The sequence below is a fragment of the Rhincodon typus genome, chromosome 14 (assembly GCF_021869965.1).
Source record: "Rhincodon typus isolate 14 chromosome 14, sRhiTyp1.1, whole genome shotgun sequence".
Classification (NCBI taxonomy): domain Eukaryota; kingdom Metazoa; phylum Chordata; class Chondrichthyes; order Orectolobiformes; family Rhincodontidae; genus Rhincodon; species Rhincodon typus.
Genome location: NC_063345.1, coordinates 57,841,817 through 57,854,125, shown reverse-complemented (window position 1 = coordinate 57,854,125; position 12,309 = coordinate 57,841,817). Strand labels below are relative to the sequence as shown.

Genomic DNA, 12,309 nt, shown 5'->3' with positions numbered 1-12,309 from the left:
TATATCTATCACCCCTCAATTTAAAGCTATGTCCCCTCGTGCTAGCCATCACCATCCGAGAAAAAGGCTCCCACTGTCCACCCTATCTAATCCTCTGATCATCTTGTATGTCTCTATCAAGTCACCTCTTAACCTTCTTCTCTCTAACGAAAACAGCCTCAAGACCCTCAGCCTTTCCTCATAAGACCTTCCCTCCATACCAGGCAACATCCTGGTAAATCTCCTCTGCACCCTTTCCCATGCTTCCACATCCTTCCTATAATGCGGTGACCAGAACTGTACGCAATACTCCAAGTGCGGCCGCACCAGAGTTTTGTACAGCTGCAACATGACCTCATGGCCCCGAAACGCAATCCCTCTACCAACAAAACCTAACATACTGTATGCCTTCTTAACGACGCTATCAACCTGGGTGGCAACTTTCAGTGATCTATGCACATGGATACTGCTGAAAGAATGCAGATTTTGTTGAAGTTTTTTGATTTGCACTCATCAGGACAATTTGCAGGACTATCAATAAAGAGGAAAACCAACAATTTATACTACATGAGAGAAGACTGCTGATTGGTTTGCATGAGGATTCAGGTAATAGTGCTTGACTGCCAGGACTTGTATTTGAGATAGGCACAGTGCATGCACATGTGCTTTCTGTCTGCAAAGAGCACGGCACATTAGTATATGTGGTTTCCAGTATACAGTGAACGTGACTGACAATCCTGAATTGGTTGCTGGTGTATTCTTTTTAAATACCAAGGATTATCCAGCAAGTATTGTCCAATTACACAATCATATCTGAGTTGGACCTGTGTTGCGAGCTTTGCAAGTCTGGTGCCAGTAACTTGCTGTCTTTAACATACAAATGGATATGCTACTTGATTGATCCACCAGTCTTTGAGACATGTGGCTTGCATACCTGACATACACCAGTATATACCATTACTCATTGGTGGGATCGACATAATGTCTTTTTGGCTTGACAGCTACATCCTCTTAGTGGCAAACATCACCTGTGTTGCTAATAAACAGTAACAGTGTTAAACAGATAACTTCACCAGTTGCTCAATCATTCCAGGATAATCTGGAACAGGCTGGGGACTTTTCAGAATCAGTAGTGATCACCTTAGGGTTTTTCATGAGTTTGAGAGATTTACAGCGGGAGATGATCTGACCAGGATAGCCATTATCCAATAAGATGGCTTTGCTGTGCCTTGTTTCACCATCAAGCTTGTGTGATGAACAAATGGCTTGGGCTTTCTTTATGAAGTTACTGACTACCAATGTTTTCCCGAAGAATGGCAGCCACTCTGAGGGTCTACACACAATTGTTGGTGTGCCAGTACACAGATCCCAATGTGTAGATGTTTGTTATCAACCTGTGGAGCAGATGAACCCAGGCCTCCTGGTCCTAACATTGAATGAATGAGTTTTTTCTGAAGGAATGATTTTATTGTCACTTGTGGTTTTCCCCTTTATTGGTGTTCTTGTGAATGTCCTGTTATGTGCAAAGTGAAAAGTTCTGATAAAAGAACTTACATTTATTTGACCTGTTCCTCAGTACATTACAGCAAGAAAATAAGATAAAGGTGCTGACTCAATGGACCCAAGGGTCTTTTTCTGTGTTATAGACCTCTATCACTCTATGACTAGATACTCTGTTTGCATGGTGTTAGTTAAGTGATAAGGGCCAGGCAGTTCTTGTTCAAAAAGAAGAAAGACTCAATCTTTATGTCTACCTGAAAGGTCGTTACTGCTTAGTTTAATGTTTCAGTGAAAAATGATACCTCTAATCATTGCAACACACCCTCATACTGCACTACTGTCACCTAGATCATGTGCTCAGATTTTAGGCATGTGTTTGAATTCACAACATTTCAAAGAAGAGAGTGCTAGCAGTTAGTCAAGATTGACAACCTTGGAATTGCATTCTAAGTTATTGTTCCTTCTTCTCTAAGCCAATTGTTGATTTCCTATCCTTCGTCAACTTAACTCCACATCAATGCTACGATTTTCAATTAGTAAGGCAAGTTGGCCCATCTATAGAAATGTCTGAACAAATTGATGGAGGCCACAGAAGGTATGTTTTTACGACTTATTTCCTGTCTATCTCAGATGTCGCAATAGCATCTGGCAATGTTACCCTCCAGTAATGTTCAAATGTAAAATCAATCCGTTGAAGCGGTGATTATACATTTTGTGCTACAAGTTGGCTGTGATGAAAGTACACAAGCATCACATCTGCATTGAGTGCACACAAAGATAACCTTTACAACTGTTTAAAGTAGAGGTGTTAGCATTTTACTAACGATAGCCTGGATATTCTGAAGTGTTCTGATTCAGAGATTTCTTTCAACAAAAGGAATCCTAGACCCAATCAATCCACAATAAAATGGAATTAACCAGTGTGAAATATTCAGATGACAAGAGCATGCTTCATTAACTATTAAATGATTTGAGACATCCTGAGATTGTGAAAGGTGCTGTATATTTGTGTCCTTTTGTCAATGTAAGACCAATGACATAGGACAGAACAACAGACAGTCACACAGTTCCTCAAGTTCATTCTTTGCAAAATACAAAATGTGTATGGAGTATCTCCTTTAAGGAGAATAGCTCATAAAGTTTATGAGACATTGTTGTATTAATACTACATTCTTCCTTCTGCTTACAAACTACTCTGATTAACTAATGCTGTCATTGAAGCCACATGGAAACTCAACTACAAAGGGACACAGACTGTCTCTCTTGGTTCTCGCTGACTAGGACTCAAGAAAACCATAGTCAAAGAATAGACCATTGTATCTGTGCCATTGCTCACATGAAATAACACCCCAGTAGAAGTGGTTAGCAAATTCTACTACCTTGGGTGCCTTGATGCATAGTTTGATGCACGCAGAAGGAAAGCAGCTCCTACCTTTGGCTGACTCATGAAATGCATGTAGAATTAAAAAATAATGCCAAGCTAGCCGATAGGAGCAAGTTGATGCTTTACGGGGTTCACAACAGCCTTTTATGAGGCTCTGAAACATAGGTGAATTACTGCTACGAGGAAAAGAATCTCAATCATTTCCACCTTCACTGCCTGTGACACATTATGAGTACATCCTGGAGAGGCAAAGTCAGAAATGGGAGTGTGCTATCGAGGCCAGAGCTCCCAAGTGTGTTGGCACAAATGAATCAGAGCAGGTCTTGATGAATGGAACACCTCAGTTGCATATACGAGGACATTGTGTATGAAGAGGTAGTCAGAGTCAGATGACCATGTGGCACACCCAAAGCTGCACTTCAAGGACCCTTGTAAGTGTGACATGAGGGCCTAAATATCGATTATTGCATGTGGGAGTCACTAGCTGTCGAAAGAATCAAACAGCAATGCCACCTCTGGGCTCGAGTGTTCCACCAAGGTGACCAATGAATACAGCAGCTTTACAACAGGTGTCAAAGCCAAAAAACAACAACCCTCATTGACAGATTCTTGGGCAGTCTTTTTGGTACAGCCTGTCTTTCCAACATTGACATTAGGAGCCAGCAGCAAAGGCTCACCATATGGGGGATCGTCACCAAAAGGGATTGTCCATCATCTCACATGGTTAGATAGATACCAATGTCACTGAATAGTACCTTGTCTTCAAAACAATGCCTCCACTGGAGGGTGGTGTTCTGCTACACCTAGTTACAACAAACCTTTCTTAAATTAAAGTGACAATTCTAACTCCAAACTGATTCTAGTATCATGCTGAACGAACAATACCTCAAAAGATTCATGGAATGTTACCTAGCCAGCTTCAAGGTACAATCCTGTCTGGATAGGATAGAATCTGCTGTTGTCGGTCCACGGGAAACAAGTGTTCCGGAGATAGAGCGGTCAGATCTTTGAGGAAATTCTGAAGTAAGAGAATATGCTCGTGTTTCCAGCTGGGATTGGAAGATGTTCCAAAAACAATCGATGTTGCTGGATTATTGCAAACAAGACATAGCAAACATGCAGAAAAAAGTTAACGCCACGACATCAACTTATCCCTGATAATGTAAAGTCCTTTTTACACTGTAAGTTCCTGAGATGCCCGATAATTTCAGCTAAACAAAATAGATTGCAATATGGTAGAAATTTCATGCTAAGAAATGAATTGTTTTACTCAAATAAGCAACTTCGAGTTTAGCTAATAAAATTCAGCTTAAATAAGGAAGTCTGTCCGAACAGAGCAAAAACGGCTTTTGCCAAATGTTTTATATTTTGCATAATGTTAAGCAATGTGGATTTCTAAGTAATTTTTGGTGCCAATGTAATCGTTCCCATGCGGAATTATGTAATTGCGTTGTAAGGGTTGGGACATGGGGAAACTATAGAACAAGGAAGAAGAACATGTGTTTAAAACATTTCTGAAAGAAGGGTCCAGACCCAAAACATCAGCTTTCCTGCTCCGCTGATGCTGCCTGGCCTGCTGTGTGCCTCCAGCTCCACACCTTGTTATCTCAGGCTCCAGCATCGGCAGTTCCTACCATCTCTTTTTAAAATCCCCTTTTCGCTTCCTCTTCGTACAACGTTTAAGTTCTCCTAAGAGGGTTCATTGTTGCCTTGAAGGCTGGTCTTCGTTATACAAGCTCGGTCACAGATAGACAGTGTCAGCGTGCCCAGTGGGCAGATTGAGATGCCCCTCCGTTAACGTGAGAGGATGCCTCCTCCCTCCTGACCCACTTACCTACTAAGTCGACCTGTCCCGTCGAATTTAACACTGGCCGATCACTTCCTTCCACCGGCCGACGTCGACGGGAGCCTCGTCCTTGAAGTTTCGGTGTCTTGGTCTCATCCTTGTACATTTCCGTGAAGCTGACTCCGCCTTTATGAGTGTTGTTATTCTCTATGCCCGTCCTTAGATACCAATCAAAATACCTGAAGGCGGCACCTTACTTCCGCAGCTGCAGAGAACATTCATCTCGCTATCGGCCAACTCAATGGATCTTATATATCAATGTCAAACCCTGGCTTGTGGTGGGCAAAGTTTTGAAGCTAAAATCCACCTTGCCATAAACGCAATTGGTTTTATATTTCTCTCGCACCATCGTTTACCCACGTTCAAACCGCTTGACAATCTGCTCAATATAGAGAGAGGCTAGCTACATATGCAATGAAAGACGTGAATCAAACAGAAGCGCGTCTTTGTCACAATATTCTCAATCACCCATTAAAATTGTCATCGCTCTTGTCTTGCAAATGGGAAAACGCTAATTTTACTTCTGCATATCTACGTAACCGGGCCAAATTCAATGTTACAGAAGTATGTGCAATATCAAAGACATTAGATCTATTTTTCTAATCAACTTGTTCGGAGATGTTATTACACACCTCTGGAGCAGTTGGGACTTGGACTCGAGCCTCCCAGTCCATGGGTAGGGACACTATCACTGCGGCACACAGATTACATTTTAAACTTTAGCCTGTAACTGATCTGCCAGCTCAGGTGAAACTCAAGAGGCGGTGTTATCTGAAGGGGATCACATGGGATCTACAGATTTTACTGCCGTGATATCATCCAGCACCCTGCAACTCAAAAAATTGTGCCCACAACAGGACACAGGAATACAAAACAACATACAGCTTAAGAACAATTTATATCATATTAATGGAAAATTATCTGGCACCAGAATTGTGAACCTAAAAGTTTTTGAAACGAGTGATATTCAAATACATTTTTGTTTATAGTTTCATCAAACCATTGAGGGTGCTGCAAACAGGAGGACAATTGTGGTGCATCTCACGGCATTAGGAGAAACACAATATTCTATGAAAGCTGGCTATGTGAAATAAAAACAGAAAATACTTAACCATTTCATCAAAACATTTTTAGCTTCTTTCATTTTGGACGAGAGGAATTTTGAAAAAAAAAGTTATATAAATGCAGAGTGACGCCAAATTGCAAGAACCCAATTTTAAACCTATTCACTGGCAGAGTTAAAATTTGTTCCAATTTTTTTGTTTTAAAAGCCTGACAATCATAGGGAGAAAATAAATTGCAAAGTTGCAGTATATTTTGAATTATGAATCAGAGCATTTGGAAAGTCATGTTGATGTATAATTCGAAGAGAATCATTGATGAACATTTCATTATGGTAATAAACCACATTTAAATTAAACATTGGGAAGCATCAATCATATTGGAAGTGTAGCAACTGGTTTTACCAGCTCATAGATTTTTCCAAAGAATTTCTAGTATGTGACTACTCTAAACATTCATGAAATTCTTTTCTCTATTATTTTAAAGGATGCTAAATATTAACATACATTAGTTCATACAACCATTGAAACAGGAAGAGAAGTGTTAAATAAACCATTCAAGCAACTTGTTGTATAACATTGCATTGAAAGGATACTGCAATGCTTAAATAAGAAAATATTTTGAAAACTTCTAGCAGTGGATACAGAATATTTGTGCTGTAGAATCCTGCCACCAGGAAGTTGCCTAGGTTGAAGCATTTTATCTATGAAGAGAGGCTGGATAGACTTGGGTTGGTATCTTTAGAGCAGAAAAGGGTGAGTAGGGGTCCTGATCAAAGTGTAAAAGATTGAAAGGCATGCACAGTAACAATGGGGGCATAATTTTAAAGTAAAGGACAGGTTTTGACTTGATAGAGGTGTACAAAACGATCAGAGATATAGATAGAGTGGACAGCCAGAGACTTTTTCCTCGGGTGGAGGCAGCTATTACAAGGGGGCATAGTTTTAAAGTGAGTGGAGGTAGATATAGGGGAGATGTCAGAGGTAGGTTCTTTACTCGGAGAGTGGTAGGGGCATGGAATGCATTGCCGGAGAGGGTAGTGGAGTCGGCCTCATTAGGGGCATTTAAGCAGCTATTAGACAGGCATATGGTCGATAGTATAAGGTAGGGGTGAAGGTTAGATAGACCTTAGGCTTAGGGTAAAAGTTCGGCACAACATCGTGGGTCGAAGGGCCTGTACTGTGTTGTACTGTTCTATGTTTAGAGGGGATTTGAGGAAAAACATTTTTACCTAGAGAATCTGGAATGTACTGGCTGGGATGGCACTAGAGATGGGGAACTTCACAACCTGTAAAAAGTACATGGATGAGCACTTTAAATGCCATAACATTCAAGGCTATGGGCGAAGTGCTATCAAGAGGGATTATCGCAGACAGGTCAGCACAGACTCAATAGGCCAAAGGTCTTCTCCTGTGCTATAGGAGTGTGACATTCCGTGAAACACTAATTTGCTATTGACAGTTTACTGGAATCTCATTTATTTTTGCTACAATCTGATTTATCTATAATCTTAATGCTGGCATGAAAACAACTTATTTTGTAACTACATCTAATAATATAATAGTGAAAAAGATTCAACTAATTTAATTCAACAAGCATGTATGATTTGCACTGTCGTTTGCTTGGTCCAAAACACATAGGCAGAGGTAAATTGCAATTAAACTTTCACCGATTGATATTTTAACACCATCAAACTCAAATCTATCATTTCATTTGCATCCATTCTCATATCATCTGTTTTGTCCTGTGTACATATGGTTCTTTGCCAATAGAGTTCAGTCAAAAGAAAGAGCAGCACGTAACAGTTAGACGTGTCACTGAAAAACCTGGAAGATATTGCATTTAGTATCAGTGAGAACAACTTATGTTTACCATAACCTTCAACGGCACTCCAAGGGTCCTGGTTTAACAAGTTCTAGCTGATCTTGTTTCAAACTTAGAGCAGAACCTTAAGTGATGGGTAGAATTGAATGCAATTTCACAACATAGATAAGGCGATATGGATATGTTTGGAGGTTTCAACCATACTCTTTCATTGAGCAATATATGTAATGTTGTGAAGGGAAAGTGCACAAAGTACAGAAAACTACAGCGACAACCAACTGACTTCTGTAATTGAAGAATGGGAAGGCTTGAAAATATAATAGAATAAGCAAAGTTTCATAATAACATTGCTTGTTGAATTTCTAGAAATATGGCTTAATGTAGTCATGCAAGACTAGGTTATGATTAACTGAGGTTTCATCAAAGCAAGGATGCGGAAACAACTCTAACCACATCATTTAAAGTAGCTTTACTGCTTACAAGTTATATAAACTGAGTATTAGAACAAAGACATCAAAATTTACATTTCAAAACGTTACAGTAAACAAAATTAACACTGCAATGCCATTGTGAATCCATAACTGTACATTCTTAGATTTCTATATATTTAATAATTTGTACAATTTAACTTATAACAGTCCATCTGTCCTAAATTTATTTTAAGATATAACATCGCACTCAAATTTTACAATAGCAGAGCTACAAAGAAAGAGAAACACAATAGACACTTAGTTCTACGAAACTGCAAAGGGTACAAATAAGCAAAGGACCAACTTGAAAATGAATATACAAGTTGGTGGTTAAAGCAGTGCTTCTTTAAATTACAGATCAGCACAAATAATTTGAATATGCAGAAGTATACAAAACTGTCAAGAATCTGGAGTTTGGAAGTGAATTCTAGAGTTACATATTCTCTCAGAAGTCAAGTTCTGTTAAAACCAACTAGAATGATCAAGGTTGTACTGGCAAATTATTCACAGTGCAAATAACGATGAACATAATTCTACACCAATGATAGTAGGGATTATTCCATACAGTGTGCAGACTTGGTGTTCACAAGTGTCAATAAACAGCTAATGAGAAAAACATAGCTACAAACAACAGTCCTATCTTTCAAAATTGTTTCACTTTTATATTATTACAGGATTGTTTGACATGTTTAAGTGAGAATCTTTCTTTAAAGGAATAAATCTTCTAACTTGATATTAAACATCTGTACATAAATTTTAGCTCTATCATTAATTTTTTAAAAATCCTATAATTTTTGAAGCAGGATTAAGTCTAATTTGAGATTTATTTAGGATGCTCCTGGATTTTGCCATCCACCAAAGGCGGTCTCTAAATGCTGAGCCACATGCAAACAGAGGTGGTCGTTATGGTGATTAGCCACAAGCTGAATTCCAAGAGGCAGTCCATCTTTGCTTAAGCCAAGGGGACATTGGGTCACTGGCAGTCCAAGCACATTAAAAATCGCTAGATGAAATAACAAATATTAAATAGAGTTTAAATGCATTTTACCCAGTTTACTTCAAAATACACCCAGAAAATAGACTCAGTAAACATAAAATGGAAATGAATTAAAAATTGCTTTTTAATCTAACAAGAAAGGTCTACAATGATCTACCAGATACATTAACATGTGAATTAAATTAGAGATTTTAAAATGTAATTAGTTACCACAATGATAGAATTAAATGTTAGAATCAGATTTATGGATTAAATCTTGGATAGTAGATGATTTGAACAATTCCTGGGTTGCAAAGAATTTGTTATGTGACTTCAAAGTTCAAAGAGATTTGGGAATTGCCTGCTGTTTATGCAAAGCCAAGCAACTCTAGGGACAAAATAAGCTTTTAAGAGAGAAATAAGAGTTTTCGTGATGGCTTATAATTATTAGACAAAAGAGTTTTGCACGAGGTTGTAGGTTGCCTAGCAAGTTGCTGGTTCTTCCAATAAATCATTTCACTCAATGGCAAAAGAATCTTCTTGGTGGAAATAGCATAATCTGTCTCTCTTGAAAAGTGGCAGCAGGGAAACATTGTTCCATCAGTAGGTAAGAAAAAGCTCATTAAAGTAAAACCAACCAAAAAGCTATTTTTCTCTCCGGGAAAAATATGAAATACAAAAACTGGACGTTTTTAATATCAGGACTCCTGTTTTCCATCTGAATCTGAAATCTAGTCTGAAGATCTTCCATTGCTTTGCAACCAATATGATGTCAGCTATAAGACCAAAGGAACAGCTGGAGTATGGCTGCACAGTGCTTAGCACTCCATTCATCAATTTAACCGGGACAGCGTGATCATCCTAGCTCAAACCAACCATAGATACTCACGGGAATTCCGAGAGGCCTGGCTCTCCACCCATAATGCAATCAATAAACATATGGAATTAAACCCTATATACAAACCTTTGTAAAAAAAGAACTGGAAATGACACTGAACACTCAACAGACCGGATCACACAAATACTAAGCGGAGTAGAACAACATCATTTCATCGGAGGCCACACTGATATTATCGAGCATGGTGACGTAACGTCTGAACTATAATCAGCCAGCTGGGCGAGCAAATCAACAACCTCACCCACAACCCGAGTTACAAATCTTCGCAAGAACCTTAAGTGCTTAGCACTGCTACCTCAGTGCCAAGGACCCAGGTTCAATTCCAGCTTTGGGTGACTGTGTTGAGTTTGCACATTCTCCCAGTGTCTGCATGGATTTCTGCTGGGTGCTCCAGTTTCCTCCCAGAATCCAAAGTTGTGCAGTTAATCTGATTGGCCAGGCTAAATTGTCTACAGTGTCCAAGGATGTGCAGGCAAGGTGGATTAGCCATGACGAATGTGAGGCTATGGGATTGGGTCGGGGGAGCTGGGACTAGTTGGGATGCACTTTGGAGGTTTGGTCCAAAATCTATGTGGTATCTTTGTCATTACCCCATTTTGCCACTTATTTAAAAAAATAAGTTTGCACTTAATAAAGTTATCTTCAAGTTTATTGAAGAAATCTAGTTAAAGTCTCTTGATCAAGATAGGAGTAATGAAGAGGACCAAATTGATTATTTTTGTTGACAAATAAGCCTTTGGTATTTACACTTTTGCTACAGCTCGTAGCAAAATTTCCAGCACATTCCTCCTGTCAGAGTTGTAACATAATGCACCATTACAATGATGTTGAATGTTATCATCTTTGCAAACTTAAGGATTTAAAAATCACTTCGGTAATATTTGTACTAGCAGATGCAATATCTGAAAAGTAGTGTTAAGTTCACCAACACCTAGAGTTGCATCACAGTTCAAAATTCAAGTTGGTGTTCTCCTCTTAATAAAGTTTAAATAGCAATTTCAAGTTAAACTGCAACAAAGAACAACCTGATCAAAGAGAAGTTGAGGATTGGGCAACGTTTCAGGTGAAGAGAGATTTACATATGTAATGACTTTCCAAATACAGTATTAAATGCAAAGTTCTGAAAAATTCAAAAGGCAGTTAGATGATTCAACTGAGCAAGATAGAGGTGCCAATGGTTTCTATAAGTAGACAACCTAGGTCAGTTTTAAAACTCTATCCTTACCTTTGGGTCAGTGTGGCCATATGTTCCTGATAAATTCTCAAACAGAGTCAATAATAACATCTTATCAAAGATACCGTGCATCTAATAATAGTACAGACAAGCCATGAAATCAGAAGAGTAGATCCTGAGAAACCATGATGACTCAATGATCAATTTAAAATCTCTTGATGGGTTTCTAGATACTTGAACAGAAAGAATAAAGCAGGGAATGACATTTATCTTTGATTAGAAACATGGCAAAAACAAAGAATGGTAAATTGTGAAATGTGACACATTCAGCAGTTCTTGAACCTAAACATGTGGTCAACAAAAATGAAACTGGCAAGTGTTTAAAAAAAAAAACTTAGTATTTGACAAGTGCTGGTGAGTACAAAGTCTGAAGTTAGCAAGTTGCTGATTTATTGCCTTAGCATATTGTAATGTTGTGTGCATAGGTTTGGAATGAAATTCTAAAATTGGCACTGCACACTCTGCATTGACTCAATTCATACCAAATACAACAGATTCTGAACAGTGTGTTATAGACTTTAGCAATGAGCAAAACTATTCTGCGCAATTTAGTTTATTCTTTGGCAATAAAAGTTGTGGAACACTTTTCATATAAGAACTTACATTTCAAATTCACACAATTTTATCTTTCATAAGATTATGTAAATTAAAAATATTCAACTTCAGGTTCGTTACTTGCCTGTGTATGCAAAGTTGAAGGGCATAAGTTTGGGATGGTGGTGCCTAGGTGCAATTTTTGGATGGGATGGATATAAAAACACACCATCATCTCCGAGTAAACTGGACAGCTCAGCCTGTAGGTTGTGACACATGTTCATCAGCTTAACATTACTACTGTGATCTACCTTGGCCAAATCTTCCACAATTCCAAGACCTGCATAAAGAAACAAATAATGTGACCATAAGATGCTGGAGCAGAAGTAGCCCATTTGTCCCTTTGAGTCTGCTCCAATGTTCAATGAGATCATGGCTGATCTGAAAATCTTTAACTCCACTTTCCTGCCTTTCCCTATAAGCCTTGAAAACTAATAAAAAACAAAAGAACTGTGGATGCTGTAAATCAGGAACAAAAACAAAGTTGCTGGAAAAGCTCAGCAGGTCTGGCAGCATCTGTGAAGGAGAAAACAGAGTTAACG

The 12,309-nt window shown here is 38.7% G+C and overlaps 1 protein-coding gene across 4 annotated transcripts in view; it reads right to left on the bottom strand.

The window, feature by feature from the left end:
• Positions 1 to 7,372: 7,372 nt before the first annotated feature.
• Positions 7,373 to 12,309, bottom strand: part of LOC109931830 (fatty-acid amide hydrolase 2) — a 65,780-nt gene continuing 60,843 nt past the window's right edge. For 2 of the 4 annotated variants that reach the window (XM_048604989.1, XM_020531099.2), the window contains exons 10-11: positions 11,853 to 12,047; positions 7,375 to 9,068 (exon numbers count right to left, since the gene is read on the bottom strand). In XM_048604989.1, coding sequence (XP_048460946.1) covers positions 8,893 to 9,068; positions 11,853 to 12,047 — 371 coding nt within the window. In that variant the 3' untranslated portion in view covers positions 7,375 to 8,892. Of the gene's footprint in view, positions 9,069 to 11,852; positions 12,048 to 12,309 lie in introns of all 4 variants that reach the window. The other 2 variants (XM_048604990.1, XM_048604991.1) reach the window with 2 other exon arrangements.